The 24,444-nt window shown below is 40.5% G+C and overlaps 1 protein-coding gene and 1 long non-coding RNA gene across 3 annotated transcripts in view; one reads left to right on the top strand and one right to left on the bottom strand.

Moving 5' to 3' along the window:
• LOC132656417 (uncharacterized) overlaps positions 1-5,581 on the bottom strand; it is a 72,552-nt gene extending 66,971 nt beyond the window's left edge. The window contains exons 1-2 of the long non-coding RNA XR_009594163.1: positions 5,344-5,581; positions 4,591-4,689 (exon numbers count right to left, since the gene is read on the bottom strand). This is a non-coding gene — a long non-coding RNA (uncharacterized LOC132656417). The remainder of the gene's footprint in view (positions 1-4,590; positions 4,690-5,343) is intronic.
• Positions 5,582-5,769: 188 nt separating this feature from the next.
• On the top strand, positions 5,770-18,324 carry Ghitm (growth hormone inducible transmembrane protein). 2 transcript variants are annotated; one of them, XM_021645190.2, is made up of 9 exons: positions 5,770-5,912; positions 7,300-7,470; positions 7,823-7,922; positions 9,758-9,869; positions 10,418-10,559; positions 13,561-13,669; positions 15,339-15,527; positions 15,766-15,937; positions 16,992-18,324. In XM_021645190.2, the coding sequence occupies exons 2-9, from the start codon at positions 7,339-7,341 to the stop codon at positions 17,074-17,076; spliced, it is 1,041 nt and encodes a 346-aa protein (XP_021500865.1). In that variant the 5' UTR covers positions 5,770-5,912; positions 7,300-7,338; the 3' UTR covers positions 17,077-18,324. The 2 variants fall into 2 exon arrangements, with proteins under 2 accessions (XP_021500865.1, XP_021500874.1); XM_021645199.2 differs by lacking the exon at positions 5,770-5,912 and adding an exon at positions 5,944-6,090.
• The last annotated feature ends 6,120 nt before the right edge of the window (positions 18,325-24,444 follow it).

The raw sequence follows: 24,444 nt of genomic DNA, 5'->3' as shown, positions 1-24,444 counted from the left end.
CTCTGTGTTCTTTCTCCAAATTAACAATACAATCATCCACACAAATTCACCACATCAGAACAAAGTGATTACTCATAGTAACTCCCCCATGCATATTAGATTACCCGGTATATCCAATCAGTGATTAGCAATGCATCTGTCATTACCTCTCTGTCCCTCTACTACCTGAATTCTAGCCTGCATCATTTTTTGTTTGCATCATTACAATTACTTTTCTGTCTTTTTCTTTTTCTTTTTTTGGTTGTTGTTGTTGATGGTGGTGGTGGTGTAACCCCTAAACCTCTCCCCACCCACAGAAGAGAGCATATCTTCCTCACAATGTAAGCAGTCGTTCCCTGTTTCAAAATATCTAATATTACAAGCCCCAAATATGAAAAGGAAAAATAGGGATTTAAAAACTTTCTAGACAAAGAATAAGGTTTAATTAATAGGAATATTGAGTCATTGACTTTTAGATAGTGATTATTTTGGAAACTGCTATAATCCCTTCTCTGCTGGTAACAAAGGTTTAGGGAAAAGATTGAAGGAGCTAAACAGATCCTGTTTCTGAGCTGAATGGCTTTGCGGCTGACATAATAAATCTGAGTCAAATTTCTAGTAAAAAGGTAGGTTTGTTGGTGTAGTTCTTGGGCGGGCTCGCTGAACTCACAGGAGGAGGTCAGTGAGGTCTCAAGGCTGGGCTGGGGTAGGGGCTTCTTAAAGGGGAGTGGGAAGGGAAGAATTGTGACATGTCAGTGAGGTACTAGGGTTATAGCTTTATTTGGTGAGTTCAGGGCCCTGAAGGTGGGTCTTAGATCCAGTAGTCACTTTGGAATCTGGAACTTGGGAGATATCTTTGCCCATCATTTTGTTCAGGCTTTTGCAAGCACAGTCTCCTGGTCAGAAGAGTAAGGCCAGAGCATCTTGGTCCAGGCCATCTTGCCTTTGTCCCCAAACCTCCAGCCTATCATAAACTACTCAAATTTGTTGGTGCTGCTATGTACTCAATGCTAAATACTGAAGGCTAAAGATGATGCTCCAACAGTTGCTGAAAAACTTTGGTGACTGTCCGGGTAGCAAAATGCATCTGTCATTTTGCTGTTGTTTTGGAAGCTGCTTGATCTGTACTTCCTAAAAACTCAGACAATATTTATTCCTTCTAAGGTCTCTGATGGAGTTGAAGACTAAACAGATTAGTCTCACAAGTAAGATTAAATTGTTTAAAACTTAAAAAAGTGTTTTAAAAATATCTTTTTAGGTCTAGGTAGAACTTTTAGGTTATTAAGTACTAACTGTAACAAAAATGATTTGGCTACAATACTCAGAACTCACTAAGACAGGAGAGATAGTAAAAGTTCTTTCTCCTAAGCTGCCAAACACAAATGGACTGGACACTGTGAATGTAATTATTATGATAGTTTTCAAAACTGTCTTACATTTGTTCTTACTATACAAAGTTTATTACTGTAAGAGAAAGAACATTTTCTTTTGGACAAAAAGGGGGAATTGTTGGGGTTGATCTGTTGCTACTATGTATTCAAATCTTAAATACTGGCCCCTAAGATCTTTCTGCACCACACACAAGCACATTATCACACACACCAAGTGATGTTGTATAAATTTTGGTGGCAAATATACTCTGACTAGTTAAAGTTGCTTACAGCCTGTAACTGGGCAGAAGAGAAGTAGGCAGAGCTGAAGTTCCAGGCCTTGGAGTTGGAGAGGGACCACAAAGGCAGCGGGAGGGACAAAGAAGAAGGAGGAAGAGAGAGGAGGAAGAAACTCAATATTAGACAGGATGGACTAAAAGCACATGGCCTAGAGAAGTATGCCCTGAGGACAGACTGATGGGAGTAGAAGCTGCCAGGAGTCATCAGATTGGCAAGCGATGGGCTTTTATGTGGGATTTAAAGGTAGTAGGATTAGAATATTTTAAAACTGTTGCAGTATATTTGATCCCATTGTAAACCCAGAGATTGTGAGCGATAAAAACCTGTTTCTAATTGTGATATGGCTCAGTGTTTGATCCTAGAACTTTCAATTTATTGTAAACAGGTGATTAGGGTATGGCTCACCTTCAATCCAAGAGTTTTCTGTTAATCTGATTAAATAAAGTTAACCCTAGGCCAAAAGGCAGAGCAAGAAACCAAAAAACAGGGAGCAAGTAGGAAGGAGGGACCTTGCGTTGAAGGGTATTTAAAACATCATGGAGAAAGAGGAAAGGCTTTTTCCTTCTGAGATGTGACCTAAGTAGAAGCAGCTTTTTCCTTCCTGGGGGTCAGCTCAGTAGGACGGGCAGCTGGGTGCTTTCTCTGCCTGCGCTAGCAGGTTTTCACCTCAGCATCTGGTTCGTAAGTGTTTATTGGTAAAATAAAATGACTGGTATTTTCTTTTTTTGTAACAACATAGAACCTGCCCAGCATAGCGCCTACAGCATAATAATAAAATATAGTGTCTGTGTTCTTTACTCAGGAGCTGGAGAAAAGACGGGATAGATATTCCCCAATAGATGTAAGGAGTAAAATAGGGAAAACTAACCTTCCAAAAATATAATTTCATGACATACAAATTAGGTGATGATCTGAAGATTAAATTGTCCATCTTCCATCTATGTTCTATATAGTCAATCTCTTCAGTGTCGGTTTCTCTAAAGTTTTCCTGTCATTTGCAGTAAAGAGGTAAGAGCTCTGATGTCAAACTGTTTCATTACCCATATAACACGCAAATCATTATGTCTGTGAAGATTTACCTGGTTGTACTGTAAGACCTGGGGTCTCACAGCTCAGGAGTTCAATCGCGCCCTTCCCAGAAACTCCCCCAGACCAAGACTCGTTGCAAAAGCAAGAGGTTTATTAACCATTGTACAACGGGGTCACCCTTGCTGGTCAGCAAAGAGTGGCACCGGGAGACAAAGGCCTTTAGGTTTTTAAAAGAAAAATTGTGGGAAATTTGAAGTTTTAGTTTTGGCAATTTAGGATTGGATGAGGAAGCTATAAAGTAAGATAATTGGTTAGTCTTAGGTGCTCAAGCTTGGCCAGTCCTGCCAAGTGTGGATGCAGCTGCACTTTAAGGTGGGGGTGGTTAGCTCATCCTTGAAGATTAGGGCTGCGGGATCTTGGCTGGAGGTCAAAAGCTACTCAGAAGAAGTATAGGTTTGTTGCTAAGAAACGCTATCTCAAGGACAAGGGTCTGGTCATTCTTTTGCTGAGTGAAGGTCATTGCTTGCTTGCCCCTTTTTTTATATCTGTCCTCACAGATAGGGTCATATTCCTTCACTCTCTGGAAAGGTACTAAGAGGCTTTAGCTTAACCTGGACCTAAAACTCAAAACTATAGGCTTTAGAGGACATATAGGTTACAAAGTTAGCCTAACCCTTTCAGTATGATCATAAATCACAATAAACAATTCCTTAGAAGACGATAAAGGTTCATAAATTTTACATGTTGTTAATTATTCTATTTAAAGTAGCAGAGCTCTAGGGCTTTACCTTTCTTCTCAGTACTTGTTAGCATCTAACATTATGCTTGCGTGTTTTCTTTCTCCACCAGAAAGTGAATGCCTAAAAAGGCAAGAGTATCACATGTTTCCGTTACTAATCATCCCTATTACAGTGTTTGGTTCAAAATGAACATCCAGCAAATATTTAACAGGAAATACAGATAGTATAAGAACTATTAGTCAGTCTTTTCTGCCAAACAGTGTAAAAGTTGTTTGACAAAGAATTCAAATCTTTTTATCTGTTCTTCTTGTAAGACTTTTGTGCAAATCTTTTTATCATGTTCCCACCCACATTCCTTGTAAGACTTTTATGCAACTGTTTTAATACTATGCCACAACACTATTGGATAAAACTTTTGTTTATGCAAAGACCACAGTATTCTAGAGTTTGTGTGAGTTAAAAGGCTACCTTCCCATATTCCTTCATTCCTTTGCACAAATTCATTTAAAACTAGCCAATTGTGAAAGACTGTGAGATGGGACACCAGTCTATGGGGAAAAGACACAGTCCTCTGTGATATTAGAATAAAAAACTTCCTGTCCTGGAAGGACAGGTATGGTATGCTCCCTATCCTGGTGAAGGTTGTGGCACACTTTTACAAAAACGAATTGCCTTGCTGAACTACTTTCACATTGTTTAGATGGTCCTTCCTGCAACACTGAAAGTGTTCTTGTTTTGATTCCGTCAATAGCTGGTGGTGATGGTGGTGCGGAAGACTCCTTCATGTATATCAAGAAATAGCTCTTGGGCTGGAGGAATGACTCACAAGTTAAAATATAAATATATATTATAAATATATATATATATTATATAAATATATAAATGGCTCAAAATATAAATATAAAAAATATAAACAGAAAGAAAGAAAGGCAGGCAGGCAGGCAGGCAGGCAGGCAGGCAGGCAGGAAGGAAGGAAGGAAGGAAGGAAGGAAGCAAGGAAGGAAGGAAGAAAGGAAGGAAGGAAGGGAAAGAGAGAAAGAAAAAGGAAGGAAGGGAAAGAGAGAGAGAAAGAAAAAAGAAAGAAACAAAGAAACAACGAAAAGAAACAAAGAAAGAGAGAGAGAAAGGAGTAAAGAAAGAACATAAAAGAAGCTCTTACGGTAATCAATTACCTCCCCATTGCAGCATCTCAGCAGCCTTCACAAAAACCCATGGTAGAGAAAGAGTGGTTTGTAAGCATTCTCCTTCTGTTACTCAAGTATAGCCCGAAGCTTGAAAACAAACAAAATTTAAAACATCACAAAACAACCAAAAAAAAAAAAAATTCAGAAATGAAACCCTCGAGATTTCACCAACCATCAACAGCAGACTCAAGAAACAGGCTGGTTCTGATCAAAAATTGCCACATTTGACAAGAATTTTTTTTTACAACAATCAGAAAGGTGTGGTTTTCAATTGTGACACTTCACCCCACTCCTCCAAGGTCTCACTTTTTAACTCTGGCAGCACTGAAACTGTGTAGACCATTGGCATCATCTTCTTAACTATCTACCTTATAAAAATTCGCAAATTTAAGACAGTTTTCAGTACATATAAAAAATTATCAGTCATAAAAATTTTGTATTAATACATTTACATGTAGTTCATTTGGCTTAACAGCAAAAGTACTGAAAAAGTTTACACAGAACTTTTCATCCCGTAGATACCAAAGGTTTGATCTCGGCTTTATAATTAACTCGTGGTAAATGAACACATGCAAAACTCACTAAGCCGGTCTCAAATCCTTTAAAATTTACGTAATGTAAAAGGAAAATAATAAGTATGTACTTATCACTTAACTCAAGACACTCTGCCTAGCCACAGCCCCAATGAAGGCAACAGTGACACAAAATAAGCAGTTAACGAAAAGTTTGACCAAGTTATACCTCTTAGTGCCGGCCATCGCGACTATCCAACTAACCCGAGCTAACTACTCTTAGCGTGAAACGTGTTTTATGATGACTCTTAAATAGAATTAAAATCCAACTTAAACGTGAAAATTTATTGTTAAACCTAAATCCAATAACGAAAGTAACTCTAGGGTAGCCTCGGACCTGCCTCTGCCTCCTAAGGGCTGGGATTTAAGGTCTGCGACACCAAGCCGCTCCATCCCAATTCCGTTCTCCTGGGATCTGCAGGCAGAATTCCGCTGCCTGGAGCTAAAATGCCGGGGGCGGCTTCGCAGCCCACATCCAAAATGGAGGCTGACTGTGACGTTTCCCGACCACAAACCTCCATTGGTCCAGTCTCCGACCCAAGGCCCGCCTCCCGCCCTGCGCCGGCTCTTCCGTCAGAGGCCCGCTCTGATTGGCTGTTGGTACTGTTTACCTTTTGTCCGGATATTGCGTGACGCAGAGAGCCGCGGGGTTGCGGAGGAGCGGGCAGAGGGAGGTCGTGCGCTCGCAGTTCGGCTGGCCCGGAAGGGAGCCCCGCGGTGGAGGTGGCCGGAGCTGAGGTACTGCCCCGCGGAACCCGGGATCGCCGTCCTCACGGCGGGCGTCGTCACGGCGGGCGTCGTCACGGCGCGGGGTCTGGCCGGCCGCCGCGGGCGAGAAGGAAGGCCGGGCTCACCCCGGGCGGGGAGATGCTGAGTCAGCTCCCCGGAGACCTGCGCGGCCGCCCCGGCGGACGGGGTGAGGGTGCGGTGGGGTGGCGCGGCCACGCGGAGGCTGCGGCCTAGCGGGGAGAGGAAAGGACCCGGCACCCTGACGGCCGTGCTCGAGGACGGGGCGAAGGTAGTTCGCGCAGACCTGGCCCACAGGAGCACGTTTCAGGGGTCCAGGTCCCGCACGACCGAAGGACACTTAGGTCTCTGTCCCGGGCAGGAAGCCGGTGCGACGGGTTGAGATGATGTAATAGCATGAAAGTAGCAGAAGGGCTCGCGGTGATTTCCCCAAGGTCAGGTTCCTAGAGTTAGTTGTGTGCACGCCATAGTTGCTACGGAATGATCCTCGGGCTTTTTAAAGAGGTTCTCAACTGTGGAGGTGTTGGTTAAAACTTCTTTCTCCTTACATTCTTTAAAAGAAATCTTGGGCGGTTTTCAAAGTTCCACAGCATTGCCATCAGAACACTGTTTTGGTCCCATTTTCTTGTGTTCACAAGTAAGGAAAGAGACGCGGAAGGATAGTCACTTGCCTGAGATTCATCCCAACTCTTTGGCCAGAAATGTGCTTGTAGTATTACAGAAAGACGTTCACGTAACCATTTATCTAGCGTGGAGCTGAGAAGACAATTCAATTTTAGAATGTTGTGGAAGTAGGTGTGGTTGAGGACAACGGAATGAGTAGGGAAACCTGGCTGGGCAATTACGTTTATTCTGATCGAATGTATAGTAATGGAATAAATTCATTTGAATGTGTCTGTCATATCTTAAAGGGAAGTTAATATTCGACTTATTTAGTAGACATTTACATGGCTGGCTTTTGTTGATGTCTTTTATCTTTTAGTCTTGTACAGTGGCCTCAAAAGGTTATTCGTCTTTTCTTTGGATGATGTTTTTCCTGTGCCGAAACGTTACACAGATTCTTTTACTCACTGAATGATGGTATAAAGCTCAGGCAAAGCTATGATTGTAAAATTTGTCTAAACATAATTGTGTTAACAGAATAACATTCATTCTCTATTACATATATGTGGCCAAACTGTAATTTATATCATTGGGTGACCCATCCCAAACAAGATTTCATGAGTTAGGAGGAGGGACAAGGGGAGGATTCAACATTAAAAATTTAATGAGGTCGCTGTTCTGATTTTTTTTTTTTTTTCTTTTTCCTACTGAAACTTGTTTGGCTTCTCTGTTCCCTTCTTAATTAATTTTTTTTTCCCTCTACCTTTCTACCTAGCATTTCAGATCTGCTTAGTAAACCGGTATATCACCTACCATGCTGGCCGCAAGGTTTGTGTGTCTCCGGACACTACCTTCCAGGGTTCTCCAGCCCACTTTCATCACCAAGGCCCCTCCACTTGTGAAGAATTCCATCACGAAGACCCAATGGCTCTTAACACCCAGCAGGGTAATGAATGCTTTTTCAATATGGCATTCTGCCCCATCCAGGTTCTTTGTTTTAGGGTTTGTTTGTTTTTAGTTGGTTGGTGTCATTCTCTGAGTTTAGTAGCTTACTCTTTAGTGACTTACCATAACAGTGATTTACTAAAGCAACAGTAAGGGTTCCAGTGAGCCTTCTCCCTGTTGATTTACATCATTCCGGTCCCTCCTTATCACAAATGAAAGGTCCTACAGCTTACTTCCATGTAATATTTTAGGTAGCTTTTGTACTGATACTGCGTTAGAGTTAAAAGCTCCTCTTTTATTGACATTCTGTTGGTCTGTATGTTATGTGTCTTTTTTTTTTTTTTTAATGTCAGGAATATGCTACCAAGACAAGAATTAGGACCTACCGTGGGAAAACTGGCCAAGAACTGAAAGATGCAGCTTTGGAACCATCAATGGAAAAAATCTTTAAAAGTAGGTAGATATTCAGTATTTAATGTGAAGCCTGTAGGTATGTCTAAGAAGTCCATGAACAACTTGAACAACTGCCTGAAAATATATTAAAACATGTATATGTGTATTTTCTCCAAGAAAGGTCACACTTATATCCTCAGGGACCTGATAACCCAAAAAAGATTGATGCTCTGCATTGGAGTATATGGCTCCTAATTATAGTAGCGTTTATTGTTTTTAGGAAACCAAATTATTCTCATACTATTTTCTAAAGTGGTAGAGCCTATTCAGGAAGTTTAAGTTATTTAGAATCTTCATTGAAGCATTTGTTTGTGAATGTCTCAAATTAAAAATAAGTTACTAAAACATGTTAGTAAAAGCTTAACCATCCAAGAAGAATCCATGAGCACTGTCTTTTTTTAAGTTGCTACTCATTCATGTACGTTGTTTGTTTGAGTATCTGCCAGGTGCAGATGCCAGAAGAAGACATCTGATCCCCTGGACTCAAGTTATAGGTTATTATGTGCCACCTGAAGTGAGTGCTGGGAACTGAACTCGGGTCTTCTGAAAGAGTAACAAAGGACCCTTAACCACAGAGCCATAGTTCAGTCCTTAAAGAAGTCATTTTTATTCGTACTTTGTATACTAACTTTGAAGATTGTAAAACCAGATTGTTAATCTTCCCTAAACTATTTAAACAACAGCACTGCTACTTAATAGTCTTAGAGATGTCACTATTGTAGCTGAGGCGATCCCTAATCAGTATCTTGCAGGACATTCCTCTCTCTCTCTCCCTCCCTCTCTTCCTCTCTCTCTCTCCCTCTTTCCCTCCCTCCCTCCCTCCCTCACTCCTTGTTTCCCTTCCTTTCTCTCTCTTCATTTTTTTTTTTAAAGACGGATTTTGTGTGTAGCCTTGGCTGTCCTGGAACTCCCTCTGTAGGCCAGGCTGGCCTTGAACTCACAGAGATCTGCCTGCCTCTGCCTCCCTGAGTGCAGAGGATTAAACTCATGTGCCATCACCGCCCACCTGGCATTTCTTTTTGATTAGAGGCCTGGCCACAGAAGAAATCATGCTTTTTTTTTATAACATTTTTTAATTTTTTTTTAAGATTTTATATATATGAGTGCTCTATCTCCATGCATGCCTGCATGCTAGAAGAAGGCATCCTATCTCAGTGTAGATGGTTGTGAACCACCATGTGGTTGTTTGGACTTGACTGCAGAACCTCAGGAAGAGCCGAGTGTTCTTAACTACCAAGCCACCTCTCCAGCCCCTCTAGTGAGCAAATTTAAGTCAAAGATGTTCTTTATGAACACCTGCCTCAGAGTTGATAAATTTTCAGCCTTCTAAAGCAAGAGCATCTGTCCCTTTGTTGACTACATAAACATGAATAGCATTTTTCTTTGTTTTTCTAGAGTCACATAAAGCTTCACCTGGGCTAGTACACAAGGCATGGTATCCAGTGACTGATGACCATTTCTCTCTCAGTTTTCCTTTATTTTTTTAAATATTTATTTTATCTAAGACATGTTCTTGCTATAAAGACCCAGCTGCCTGTCTCAGATTCATGATCTTTGGCCTCAGTCTCCCAAGTGCTTTAACAGTTGTGTGGACCTCTGCACTAAAATGTTCCGCTATTCTTTGTAGTGATACTTGTGGTACCTGTACGTTTGATTCTGGAGTACATTTCTTTCTGGTCTCCTAATGTTGAGAAGTATCTGTATCCCCCATGTGACTACTGTGAAGAAATAGTTATGATTTAATTCCCCTCCTGAGCATTTTGAATCATTACCTGCACACTTTACTTTAGCTTGAATATGTTGATCTTTGCCTGTGTTTGGTGCTGTGTTTGCAGTTGATCAGATGGGAAGGTGGTTTGTTGCTGGAGGAGCAGCTGTTGGTCTTGGAGCGCTGTGCTACTATGGCTTGGGAATGTCTAATGAGATTGGAGCTATCGAAAAGGCTGTGTAAGTAAAGTGTCCCTAAACAACCAAAATCCTTTCTTCAAGTAAGGTTCCCGTTTTCTTCCCATTAGTCTCTAGTTACTTTTAGAATGCCTTGTCTGGTTCTTATTTGTGAATATTCATGAATGTATAAAGTTTTTTCTATTCATTTGTCATAGATTTATTCAAGCCTAAATAAGCATCTTTTATCAAGTTTATGTATTCAGACAAGGAGAAAAAAAAATTTATGTGTATCAATTGTATGGCTTATGCTATTTAATCGTCAATAGCTCTAAGATGTGCATACCTGTTTCTATCATAGCCAGGCATGGTAGTGCACACCTTTAATCCCAGCAGGTCAACCTGATCTCCAGAGTGAGTTCCAGGACAGGCAGGGCTACAGAGAGAAACCTTTTCTCGAAAAACCAAAAACATAAAATAATAATTATTTCCATCTTAAATAAAATTGAGTTCATTAAAGTGATTATCCCAGAGTCTTTCGTATCTAATGAATAATTTTTCAAAATTTACACCCATAGTTCTATAAGCTAACCTTGTCATGTTTTTTACAGAATTTGGCCTCAATATGTGAAGGATAGAATTCATTCTACTTACATGTACTTAGCAGGGAGTATTGGTTTAACAGCTTTGTCTGCCTTGGCAGTAGCCAGAACACCTGCTCTCATGAACTTCATGATGAGAGGCTCTTGGGTGGTAAGTTAGATACTTGCTAGTTTTGTGGGGAAGGCGGTACTGGGTGTTCGGTTGTTTTTGTTGTTTTGTGTGTTCGTGTGTGTGTGTGTGTGTGTGTGTGTGTGTGTGCAAAAATGAAAGATTTCCTGAAGTAGGATCATTAATATATTTTAGTGGTAAAGAACTTGCCTAGAATGTGTGGAATGTTCAGTTCTTGATACAAGGAAGAAAAAAAAAAGATTTGCTAAAATAGATAATGGGAAAGAGAGAGGACATTAAATGGAAGAATATTCTATCACTTATTGTTAAATATATGTCTTAATAGGATGAAAGGAGTTGGAAACTGAGCTTAGGAGCATCCTTGTCTAGCTGCAGCTAGCAAACAACTTCTGTTTTGTACCCACTGGCTAAAAAATAACCTCTAACCCACCTTGCAGGTCAGTGTGACATTCCTGTCCTCAAATCCCAAGCTTTCTGTACTGTTACAGGACATTAGTTAATATAGTGCTGTTGCTGCTTACTCCTGAACTACAAGGCACTTGGTTAATTAAGTGAATGTTTCTTAAAGTTTTTGCTGGTTTGCCAGCTACCATTGTGTGATTTCAGCTATGGGTTCTGCTCCTGCTCTGTGGCGGAAGAGATCCAGAGTTCACTGTATAGGATGTTTAGTGAAAAAATAGAAAATTGAAAGTGAAATAGAAAGTCAGTGAAAGACCACCCTGTGTTGGACCATCAAGGGCAGTTCTGTGGAGCAGACTTTGTAGCATGTTTTGTTTTAGAAGAGGACAAGGTCAGCACAGTCTGACCAAACAGCTGAGCAGAGGTGAAGAGCTAGGAAGGCCTAATGTGAAAGCAGTTTATGGTCCCATTTGAGGGAAATTTCAAGTGTTTGAGAGGACATGGTTAGAAAGGTATCTTTTATTTCTAAGCAGAGGCGAAGTACCTAAACAGTGACTACTGTAGAGACTGGGGTGGCAGGCAGAAAATGTGATTCTGTTTGAGTGTTAAGAACTAATGTGGGAGAGACACAAAGTGGGTACATCAGCTGTGCCTCTTGAGTTTCAGAATGACATTAGAGCACGAACTATGATGAGTATGAGACTGGGCAAGTAAAGAGGTAGAAATTAACACAACTGTTTCCTGCAAGTGAGGAACCCAGAACTCTAAGTTTAGACTCCATGGTATTTCCTATGTTCTGCATTCAAAGAGGAGAACCATTATGATCATGTGGCCATTGCATAGTCTAAGCACTATGCTCACCAAGAGGAGAACCACTATGATAATAGCCATTTGAACTCTTACATAGTCTAAAGTCGATGGCCATCAGATCTGATTGTGCTAGCACAGGGGTTTGTGAAGGCAAAGAATAAGTGAAGGTGAGTTTTCACTAGGAAAGTCAGTTCGAATCAAGGCAAATAATTTAAAATTATCTCAACATAATAAACATAACAGTAGTCTGTAAGATTAAAATGTATATAAAAATAGAATACCAAAGACTACAAGGACCCAGGCAGTGGTGTTGTGTGCCTTTAATCCCAGCACTCAGGAAGCAGAGGCAGTGGATCTCTGAGTTCGAGGCCACTCTGGTCTACAAAATGAGTTCCAGCACAGCCAGGACTACACAGAAAAGCTCTCTGGAAAAATAAAAACAAAAAAATAAAAAGGAAAGGAAACTTTGATGTGAGGCCATAATCACTGCAGCGAAATGCCATTCTCAGCTACTAAAAATAGCTTCCAAAATAGAGTTGATAGAGCTAGGTAGATGGTACAGAATAAAAAGAGTGGAGTGTTTTTGGAGCTGAGATAGATAGGAAGGCAATTGGGGGTATTGTGGGAAGGAAACTTGATTGCTTCTAGTCAGAGGCTAGGACACTTGCGAGAGTCCAATGTGGTCATTACCCTGGGAAGAGGGGAAGGGGAAAAGAGAAGGGAACCAGGTACAGCAGCCAGGACGCCCAACGTACAATGAGAGGGTGGTTAATCAAAATGTCCGGATTATATAGGGAAGAGCAAGGCCCCTGGGCTAGAGAGTTCAGGATAGAGAGTAGGGTACGCCAGCCTGGAGGGCCCTGTAACTGAGGGATGCAGGGAGACTGGCAGCACGGTCTGCTTTGATATGTTAAATAGGCACCTTAGCCATTTTCCCAGGTTTGAAACCTAGTATCTCTCAAGTGCATTTGGAACAGGAGAGGTGTTTGGCAAACTGCTTACTAGAAACTTCTGAAATAAGTTTATTAAGTTAGTCTTATTAAGTCAGGAAGTAGGAAAGGTAGGTCAGATAGTATGAAAGGTATGTGAATGTGTCTGTGTATTTAAGACACAGACATACATGCTATTTGAATGTGGAGGTCAGAGGACAACTTTATGGAATTGGTTCTCTCCTTCCCACTTATATGTGGATTCTGAAGATGGAGCTCAGGTTTGCATTTGACCCATTTCACTGTCCTGCCAAGATGTTTTTTTGTTTCTTGGTTTGCTTTCTCTCTCAGTTTTGGTTTCATTTGTTTGTTTGAGACAGTGTCTTTCTATCAACCTTAACTGTCCTAAAACTCAGTTTTTAGCAAGGCTGGCCTTGGTTTTCTTGAACAAGGTCTCTATCTGGACCTGGCTGTCCTAGAACTTAGTGTGTAGACCAGGCAGGTCTTGAATTCAGAGGTCCGTCTGCCTTGCAAGTGCTGGAAATAAAGATGTGCACCACCAGGCATTCTCAGGGCACAGTGGGCACAATTAAAGAAGCATGAAATTTTGGAGCGCTTATTCAATCCTACCAGTTCAGTATTACTAAACTGTAGAACGTGGAAAGTGCAAAACATGGGCTCTTAAGTCAGGTTGAAAATTATGTCTGTGGCAGCAGAGGGCACTCTTGCTAATGTAGTCAATAATGTAGAAATGAATTTGAAGTAGAAACCCAAGTGTAATGGAGAAAGACAGGATTCGGTTTATTTTTCTTCTAAGTGATTAACTGTATTTGAATCTGTGGGCTTCTCCTTTAAGGATCTGTTTCTCTTAATGTGTCTTCCAGACAATTGGTGTGACCTTTGCAGCCATGATTGGAGCTGGTTTACTGGTACATTCCATACCATATGAAGAGAACCCAGGCCCAAAGCATCTGGCTTGGATGCTGCATTCTGGTATGTTTATTAAAATGTCTTGAACATTATTCACTCTCATGTTATTTATTTGGTTAATTTTATTTTGTTCAGTTTTGAGACAGTTTTAATATGTATGCCATACTGTCCAACAGTCGTCCTCCTTCAGTTTCTTTACATCTCTGACTTCTAAATATTGGCCTCTTTGAGTAGCCCTTCAGTTGGCAATAATGATTCATGAACCTCATTTTTGGAAAACACAATTTCTTTCTTGTTTTTTTTTTTTGGGGGGGGTGTTGTTTTTCGGTACAGGATTTCTCTGAGGAGCCCAGGCTGGCCTTAAGCTCACAGAGATCTGCCAGCTTCTGCTGGGATTACAGGCATATGCCACTGTGCCCAGTTGGAAAACACAGTTTAATACACTTATTGTTGGTGCATCATTGCGAGACTTTTGCTTTAAAGGTATTGGTATTAAAGGTTCATATTAAGATAGCTTAATATGGTTATGGGGTAAGATAAATTATGTATAAGAAAAGAGCTGAGAGGCTAGCAAGGTGTCTCAGCAGATAAGGTTTGCTACACAAGTGTGGCAGTCTGTCTTCAATACCCAGCATACCCACATAAAGATAGAGCAGAACTAGCATTACGGAGTTGTTCTCTGGTCTCCATAGCATAGTATGTGTACCTGATCCCCAACCTCCATCCCACACACATGCTTATACAATAGTAATTTAAAACAAGAGCAAGGTCTCATGAAACAGGCCTGTAATCATACCTATTCATGAGGCTAAATCAGGGAAATTACAGACCACCTCAGAAATGTAGTGAGACCCTCTCTCAAAAGACAGCAGCAGACCATGTAGCTCAGTGTTTATTACACTTGCTACACAAAGTCCTGGCTTGCTTCCCAGCATCGTGAAAAAGAAGCAACATACATTATTTCTCTATTGACATAATTTCGTATCCTGGAATCTTCTAGTTGGAGGGTTTGCATTGATGTTTGGTGATTGTCAATAACATGCCACTGAAGTATTTCTCTGTTGTTTTGTTTATTTAAGACAGGGTCTCACTATTGCAGCACTGGCTGTCCTGGAACTCACTATGTAGACCAGATTGGCCTCCAGGTTAAAAGAGATCTGCCTCCCTCTGCCTTCCAAGAGCTGGGATTAAAGGCATGTGCCACTATGCCCGACTCCCCTGTCATTTTTAAGGAAGGCTTTTGTAAATCCTGACGAGGTTTTTTTACTATAGGCTGAAATGAGACTGTGCTCCTCATTAGGTGAGGCAAATCCAGTGTCTGCCTAGGAAACCTGTACATTTCTGAGTTCTGTCACACACTTCTCTTTCAGTTTTTTTCTTTGGGGCAGCAGTTGGTTTGACCTTCTAGTATCGGTTTTGTCTGAGTTCTGTCTTTAGTAATTGTGAAATCTAGTAGTGGCCTCAGGTTGAAATAGTGGCCTACATAGACTTTCACAAAATTACTCAAAATGCAGACTGCTATTCGCATTTGATCTGTGGCCCAGTGTTGATGCGGTAGAGAATATGTGTAGCCGCAGATACTGATTGTATAACTTGAAAGCTACGGTAGAACTGCCCAAATGTAAAATTTACTTACATTGCTTAGCGTAAAGTACACCATCACAGTGACATTTTCTTTTTCATGGTCATCTAGTAGATATTTAATAAGGCCTCGATTATTCTCTCTCCCCAGGTGTGATGGGTGCAGTGGTGGCTCCTCTGACAATCTTAGGGGGACCTCTTCTTCTGAGAGCTGCATGGTACACCGCTGGAATTGTGGGAGGCCTCTCTACTGTGGCCATGTGTGCACCCAGTGAAAAGTTTCTGAACATGGGAGCACCCCTGGGAGTGGGCCTGGGTCTTGTTTTTGTGTCTTCACTGGGTAAGCTGCTGTGCTTTGAAAAGTTTAGGTACCCTGAAGCATTGAGGTTTATTTTTAAAAGTTGTTTAAAAGATAAGCTAGTTTGATTGGTTTTTGCTTATTTGACATCATAAAATCTAGACTTATAGTTTAACTAGTCTGTTTATTAAATAATTCTGAAATGATCGAACTGACTTGGAAATGGCTCTCATGTTCTTTTTTTTTTTTTTTTTTCCTTTTTCTTTTTTTCTTGTTTCAGGGTCTATGTTTCTTCCCCCTACCTCGGTAGCTGGTGCCACTCTGTACTCAGTGGCAATGTATGGTGGATTAGTTCTTTTCAGCATGTTCCTTCTGTATGATACACAGAAAGTAATCAAGCGTGCAGAAGTAACACCAATGTATGGAGTTCATAAGTATGATCCCATCAATTCGTAAGTAATCCTTGCTGTTACTACTGTGTTACATGGGTATGGCTGCTTTGTTATGTGTGTTTGCTTCACAGGGTACTACCATAACAAAGTAGCTTAAGATAAGTGGCTTAAAATTTATTCTCTTTAGTGCCCGAGGCCAGAATACTAAATCAGCAAGGTAGGGGACTTTGAAGGCTCTGAGTGAGAATATTGTCTCTCAGCTGCTTATCACTGCTGGTAATAAGGCCATCATACATACTATAGTCTAGTCTGACCTCATTCTAACTTACATTATAATCATATCTTTGAAAACCATATTTCCAAATAAGGGCACACAAGACCAGTACTGGGACTTCCAGCGGGTCAAATTTTGCTACTTGTGTATCATCTGCGCTCTCTGCTTAGAAAACTGATTGCAATGCAATTGAGTATAGTATTTAGGTATCAGTTATCAGTACCTCTTGTTGGAATGCACATAACAACTAGAATGTTTAAGGAGGGAAAACCAATTTCAAAAATATTTTTTCTTGTGTTTATTTTAGAGACAGACACTTAACTTTAGTTAGCATTCAGTAATACAGTGTTCTTTCTCTTCCTAGATAGTGCCTAGACTTTCGGAGTGTCTCTCACATTTTTAGTTATGCTTTCCTTGACCTAAAAATAAAATAATGTAATAGTTTGGTATAACACTTGTAGTTTTGTAGCAACTTTCTTAAAGGACATAAAGTGAGTATATTTTATTTGAAAATGCCAGACTGTGTCTTGCAAGTTTTTAAAGGTGTGTTTCTTTGATTTGTTTTGGTTATTCCATTGTCTGACACCCAGGTTTGGTACTCATAGCAGGATGTCAAATGCTAGGTAATCTTTGTAAAAATTGTGTTCCCCATTTAAAAACTGGTTCTACCAGAAGGAAAACTGAGCGTTATCTAATTTAGGACTCCCAGCTAACATTTTAAACATTGTATATTTAATTTCCATTTAATAACACTAAGAATAATGAGCATTGTTTTTCCTTTTTTTGTACTAAGAACTAGATTGTCATTATTAGAATCACATCTATAATTCTCTTTTTTAGGATGTTGAGCATCTACATGGATACATTAAATATATTTATGCGAGTTGCAACTATGCTAGCAACTGGAAGCAACAGAAAGAAATGAAGTGACCACTTGTGGTGTCTCTGCTCACTGATGTCTTGCTTGTTTAATAGAAGCAGATAGTCATTACCATTTACATCATCAGAACTCCTTGAGGTTTAGGCGATAACCTGTCACTGTGTTTAAAATGTTCAGTAATGTGACCCTTCAGGCCTGCTTTTTCTTTTAGAAAATAAACTCAGTACATGTCTTTCAGATACGCACATACATTTTCATCTGCCATGCTTGAGTAAGTTAAAATGCTTTAATAAATGTGTGAACTGATTGGTGTTATGAATTTCAGGTATTTTAGCAAATGTGTGTGTGTCATTTTGGGGAGTTTGCAGAATATTTAAGTGATATCATAAGGGACAGAGGTTTTGGTATAGAGATTAGAGAGAAATAGAAAGTCACCTGCAGTCATATTTTGAATGCTTAGGACAGCACTGATTGTGGTCAGCCAATGGGAGACATCTGAGATGTGGAAACAAGTGAGCACTGTATATGGTATTAGTGAAAACACGTTTTCTTTGCTTTTAATAGCCTCTGTGTTAACTGCTCATTGTAAGGTTAGTCCAGAGAGTTAATCATACCTAAAATCCCTGTGGAATTACATGTGTGTGAGTTTTACTTAAGTCTTTTAAAAGAAGCCAGGCAGTGGTGGGTTATGCCTTTAACCCCAGTACTGCAGAGGCAGGTATATCCTTGGGAGTTCAAGGCCAAACTGGTCTACATCAAAAACCCTGTCTCTACAAAACAAAATTATACTCAATATAACATCCAAAGCATAAGATTTCTTTGTTTTCAAATATATGGTGTATTGGTGTTTTCTTAGTGTCTAATTGAAAGTGTATGTGCTTTGCTCATCATAGCTTTGACAGCTGTCAGAAGAGCCTCTTTATGACTTATGCTAAGATTAGGATCAGTTTTTTTTCTAAAACTGTTTTACTTCCTACATTCCCTCTCAGGTTAAGCATGAACAAATACAGCAAACTTAGTTGACCTTGGGAAATTTTTGAATGAAAATTGTAATGGGGAGATACTTCATTAGTCTCCTTTTCAAATGTCCTGTGCACACCATTGCTCAGCTTCCTTGTGACATTTGTAAGCTCTTGATACAGTTCAGTTATTTGGGGTGAGGGGTTCTTCAGTGAAGTCTATGAATATTTACACAGTTCTATTTTGAAGAAATATTACAGTAATTCATAAATAACTTTTAATCATTTTAAAGTACACAGAATGCTTATATCTGAAATAAAAGTTTCAGCCAGATGGTGATTGCTGTACTTTTTATCCCTAAAACATTCATCTCACTGGAGTCTTGGGGTAAGAAAGTAAGTTGGGCTTTTGCTGTGCAGTACATTACTGCAGTGTGGTAAGACAGGAACAACGTAGGCCAAGAGGAGTGAACTCTGAGAATGGCTTGGAGAGGAGCAATCCAGAGGGAAAGCATGTACAAGTATTTATGTGAGTACTGGATGGGAAATAACCCAGATAGGAATGATTAAAGCAAATGACGATGTGGAGCTGAAAGGTAACAAGGTAGCTTAGGGGGTAATATCTACCCAGCCCCAGGTGAAATAAGGCTTATTTAGAATTCTGTCAGGTGTCTATGTCATTCATTTATACGCTAGCGGGTTATAATAACCACTGTAATAATTGAAGGCTTTTAGTAATGAACATTTTTGGCCATATTTATATTCTGGGGAGACCTGTGGCTGGCTAGATGGCCTACCCCCATTTGGATTTTGACTGACATCTTATGATCCTTAACAATTACCTAACCTCCCACACACAGTATTCTTATCTACAAAATGGAGACAACATCCACCTGTGGGGATAAGGATAAACACATAAATGGCTGGTTATTCTGTGGGTTTTAGCTGTTGCTGTTGGGTTTATTTTTCTTTCTTGAAGTAAAAAAATCTGGTCTTTATTTTAGTCTCCATGAAGTTTCATTGTCAAGTTGAAATCTTAAAGGGCCTATTGTTTTCAGTCGCAGTTCAAAACCCAACATTTAATCTTTCAGTTCCATATACTTTAAAAAAATGAGTAATTTCAACAGCAGTGTTGAATAGAAATTGATGAGAGTTCTTTTACATGTGTGATTACATACATGTCATGGTATCATGTGGACATGTGACAATCTGGAGACAACTTGAAGAGTTCTGTCCCTCTGCCCTGTGGGTCTCAAGTAGCAAGCACCTTTTACCCATTGAGCCATTTTGTCTGCTGAGGGCCATCTTATTTCAACAGTAGTATTTTATAGTGTTTAGCTTCATTGCTGAGACAATAAAGACTGTAAAGTGAGTTATATAAAATGTGATTAGCTGGGTATTGTTTCTGAAATGATAATGGAAAAACCTGTTCTTGGATCTTGATATCCTGGGTATTTGGGTGAGTAGGTATTTTCCTCACAGAAGAGAGTTAACATACAAAATAATAGTTTTTAGGTAAAAATGACCTTTTTTTATCATTTGAAATCTTAAGGTATAACAAACAAATGGTTTAAAAATCACAGGGTTTTTGGTTTTTTAATTTATTTGGCCAGGCTTGGAGGCATGCAAATACAAAACTGGTGTATACATTCAGTTCCAGGCAATGGTGAGCACATTTGTCTATTCTGTACTTGGGGATTTCTTTTGTTTGTTTAGTCTTTGAAAGTTTTATACATTTGTCATGATTATCCACTCATTCTTCCCCCTGGTGCCTCACCGCCTATGTGCTCTCGCTCTCTCCCTCCCTTTTTTACTTATTAATAACCCGGAATTCAGTTGGTGCTGCACATACATACATGGTTCTGTGGCCATCCACAGAGGCACATGAGTAACAACAGCCAACATGGCCCTGGTGGAGAATGGCCCTCAGTTGCCATCAACTACCAACAACCAGGAGGGTAGAACCCCATGTCCCACTTAGAAGTTTGCCTGCCTTGATCTTGTGCAGGTAATCACATATGCTTTGAGTTGATGTGTGTAGTGGCCGTATTCAGAAGTCGGCATTTCACAGCACTCTGTCCTACATTTCTTTGCATAGCCTGTGAAGTTCCCTCAGCCTTGGATGGTGGGGGATTGCTATAGAAGACCAGTGCATAACTGAGTGCTCAGTTACACTCAGTCTTTCGTGAATTAGGAATCTGCATTAACCCCTACCCACTGCAAAAAGAAGCTTGGCTGACCAATGTTAAAAGCAACAATAGTCTGTATTAGCGTGCATATCTAGAAGGTAGCGTGACATTTTAGTGAAACATTTTATCCTCTAGGGCCTTAAAAGCATCTAAGTAGGTTTTTAGTACCAAGTATAAAATCCCTTCCATGGCACAGGCCTCATTTTCAATCAGAAAGCACTTGGTTACCTTCAAAACCTTCGTGTCCATCATTGCACCAATATCCTCGTACTGCCTGCAAGTGAGTATCCTAGCCCAACATCAAGTGAGAGCAGCAGCCTGCACACTACTTTCTATCATTGTGTCAGTGTGTTCTGGCCATTTCAATGTTGATTTCTGTATGTCCTGAGCAATAGAGTTTGGGTATCTAGCTATAGTGGGCAATCAGCTTATTTGAGGTTCCTCTGGGGCCTGTCAGACCAGTAACTTGGATCCCATGCTTGGCACTGAAATTTTCATTTAAATGTCTTGTAGGAGCAGCATTATCTACTCATTCTGTTCAAAGTCCTTTTGTATATATTTGCTTACCAACTTGTTGATTTCCATAAGGCTTCTTTATGTATCTTTAGTTTTGGTAGCAACCAAACCTCTACACTCCTTACACTGATCACCCTATGTTCTCTTAATCTCAAGAACCCTCCCCCCCTTTCCTGTAACCTCTGTTCCACTCTCCACTTCAATAGGGCTTTTATATTTGGTTACAAAATCATGGGTTTCCATACAGCCATGTATGTTGGCTATGTCCCCTTCAGTTTGATGGAGCCATGTTTCCAATCATATTTTCTCATTCCTCAACCCCTCTGCTTGAACCTTTCCACACTTAGTATTCCCTCTGATTTTACTGTCCCCTCCCTTAAGGCATCCAGTTACAGTGGCTCATTTCCAGTTTCCTTGTTTCCCCATACTCCAGGTTAAACATAAAACAAATTCAAAGTATCCACGTAAGAGACAAAGCTTTTGTCTTTCCCTGATTAACCATTCTGTATTGTTTTTCTAGTTCCATTTACCTGCAAATTTCATAATTTTTCTATGCTACTGAGTACTGCTTATTCAACAGTTGGTAGACATCTTCATGCTATTTCCTACTATTGTGAATCAGACCTCATTCAGAACTGCCAAAATCAAGATAGAAATGACAAATGCCTCTTCAGATATGGGCACCCTTGTACACTGTTAAGGGTAAAATTTCCAGAGAGCCACTCTGGAAATCAGTCTAGAGATTTCTTAATAGCTAAAAATAGAAGTATCACGACCCAGCTATTTCATTCCTGAGCATATAACCAACAACACTTTACATCCTACTCCAGAGATACTTCTGCATCTATAATTGCCTTTACCTGTTTTTAATGAAGGCAGGTGAGATGGCTCAGCAAGTAATGTGCCACAGAGCCTGATGATCTGAGTTGCATCTCAGGGATTCACATGATAGAGGGAGAGAACAGAGTCCTGTCCCTCTGACTTCTACACTTACCACCCATGTGTTATTTTAAGGGGGTGAGGCTTCAGAGAGCATTACAAGAAAGCACATTGAATAGATTGATCTTGGCAATGCAGAATGACTGAGGCTGGAAGTTGAGATGCGATCTGTTTTCAAGATTATGAAATTCGGCAGATCATTTTTTTGTTTTTCAAGACAGGGTTTCCCTGTGTAGCCTTGGCTATCTTGGACTCACTTTGTAGCTTAGGCTGGCCTCGAACTCACAGAGATCCACCTGCCTCTGCCTCCCAGAATGCTAGGATTATAGGCATGCACCACCACACTCAGCAAAGTTTAATAGCTCTTGAAGGAATTCTTGGTACCAACTGTGGAAATAAGTGAGCGGGCAGAGGCATGTCAGTCTGAACAGTCTGAAATCTTGCAACTGATTGCCAGTAACCAGGAGAAATCTGACCTTGTCAAATAAAGGCAGTTGGCCTTGCTGACCTTGAAGCACACAGTGCTTAAGGCAGAGACCTTTGCTAGAGCTGGAGAATGCTGAAGTATCGACAACACTTGGTCTTCACAGCTTGACTCACTCTTCAGATGTCAGCACACCTGAGTGACTCATGAACCACTGTCAGGGGATTAGTATATCCATAAGACACTCATACGTTAATAGATCATAAGAAGTAACACTTAAATGACTCAAGATTATCCAGAAAGTAAAAAAGGATTATCCATAGTAATTTTAACAAGTTCTGAGAGGTGTTGGTACTTTGCTAGGAAGAAGAAAGTCTAGCCTCATCCCTACAGGTGTGGGGAGTGTTGACCTACTTAGAAGAGAACTCAGCTCCACTACAGGACCCTGGCCAAATTCTGTATGGTGAAAACTATAAAGTCTTCAGGACTCTACTTGTGCTCAAGGTCAAGTAATGCCACTGTGGGTGTCTCAGAACATAAGTATAATCAGCTGAATCGTTTAAGTTGAGGGAGGTGTGTCAAGATGACTTTGTGGGTAAAGTCACCTGGCAACAAACTTGATGACATGAGTTTGTTTCCTAGGAGTCATATGGTAGAAGGTGAGAACCAACTCTGGCAAGTTGTCCCCTCATCTTCACACAGGTATCATAGCTTATACATGGGCTACGATGTATGGGCATGCATGTGATCACATACACACAGGCACAACAGTAACAAAAGTACTGAGCTGCAGAAACTAGTTTTTTGTGGGTTTTTTTTTTTTTCCTTTTTTCACTAGTAAATTGAGTGACAGGAAAGAAAATCATTTGGTTAGAAAAGGGAGAGTTCAGTATTTTTTAGTATAGTATAATCACCCCTGGGTAGTAGTTTATGTGTATGAGTGTTCTGCTTCCATGTGTGTGCCTTGTGCTCTTTCACTTCAGATTCCTTGGAACTGGAGTTATAAGCTGTCTTGTAAGTACTGGCAGTCAAATCTGCGTCTTCTGGAAGAGCAGCCAGTGCCCTTAACTGATGAACCATCTCTCCATTCCCTGGGTAATAAACTTAGGAAATCCATATGGAGAGTGAGTGAGAACCATTGGCACATTTGATAGGAATCCCCTAGGAAAATGTTCAGAAAGAGCAGTGTAGCAGCAGCCTTAAGCCTTCCAGCCTCCGTGGCCCAGCATGCCTTGTCTGTAACCTGTAACCTTTACTCTACCAGCTGAGTTAGCTTTACCCCAGGTCTGCCCATCTCTAGCAGCAACACACGAGTCTACATTCTATTCTATGGTGTATAGTGGTGAGGAAGCAAGGTGACACCTCTCCTGATAAGGCTGCTGCCGAGCAGCAAGGGACAGAACAGATGCCTTCTTCCTGTTCAGTCCTAAGCAGAAACTTGTCATTTCTGCTCTATCTGTTAAATGAAATAAGCCTGGCACAGAAACAAAAGGGGTATGTGCTCATGTATGAACTCTAAAGCCATTAAACTCAAGCAAAGAAGTGAATGGAGGTGGGCTGTTTACATCAAGAGCACAGAGGCTGCCACCCTGGCTTTAATACCAACCTGCAGTGGCCATGGAAGAGCAGAGAGAGAAAAATCTTCCAGCAAGCCGTTGTGGGCTGGTAGAGAATGCGACATTCAGGAACCTTATCAGTGGAGAAAACCCAAGACCAACCCCTCCTTTCTGCCAAGTCTCAAATGGGCGCTACTTGTCCTTACCTTTTATTCATCAAAATCAGCATGTGCATGTATTATTGACTGTCTCCTGTTATAACTAAGGAAGACCTAAAATTCTGTCTGTCTGTCTGTCTGTCTCTCTCTCTCAGTGTGTGTGTGGTGTGTGTGTGTGTGTGGTATAGCAAGAGAAGGTTTCTATTAAGCATCAGATATCTTTTAACATAGGTGGTGATTGTATACTGTTTGGAGACAGGTTATTGGAAAAGAAAGCTAGGCATCCCATTTCTAGTTATATACCTAAGTGAAATCAGCATGTTGAAAAGATATTTGTACACCTGTATCCATCTCAGAGCTGTTCACAGTAGCCAAGGTGGAGAATCAACCTGAGTGTCCATCAGTGGCTGAATGGACAACAGACATCTAATATATATATCCAACATAATCCTACTAGACTTGAAAGGGCAAATCTTCTAAAAGCAACAACCTGGGTGTTGTGTTAAATAAGCCAGGCACAGAAACAAAAGTGGTATGTGCTCATGTATGAACTCTAAAGCCATTAAATTCAAGCAAAGAAGTGAATGGTGGTGGGCTGTTTACATCAAGAGCACAGAGACTGCCTTCAACACCAATCAGCAGCAACCATGGAAGAGCAGAGAAAGAGAAGAA

The sequence above is a fragment of the Meriones unguiculatus genome, chromosome 9 (assembly GCF_030254825.1).
Source record: "Meriones unguiculatus strain TT.TT164.6M chromosome 9, Bangor_MerUng_6.1, whole genome shotgun sequence".
NCBI classification, from domain to species: Eukaryota; Metazoa; Chordata; class Mammalia; order Rodentia; family Muridae; genus Meriones; species Meriones unguiculatus.
Note: the sequence above shows the minus strand (reverse complement) of the source record. Positions and strands in the feature narration are given on the sequence as shown.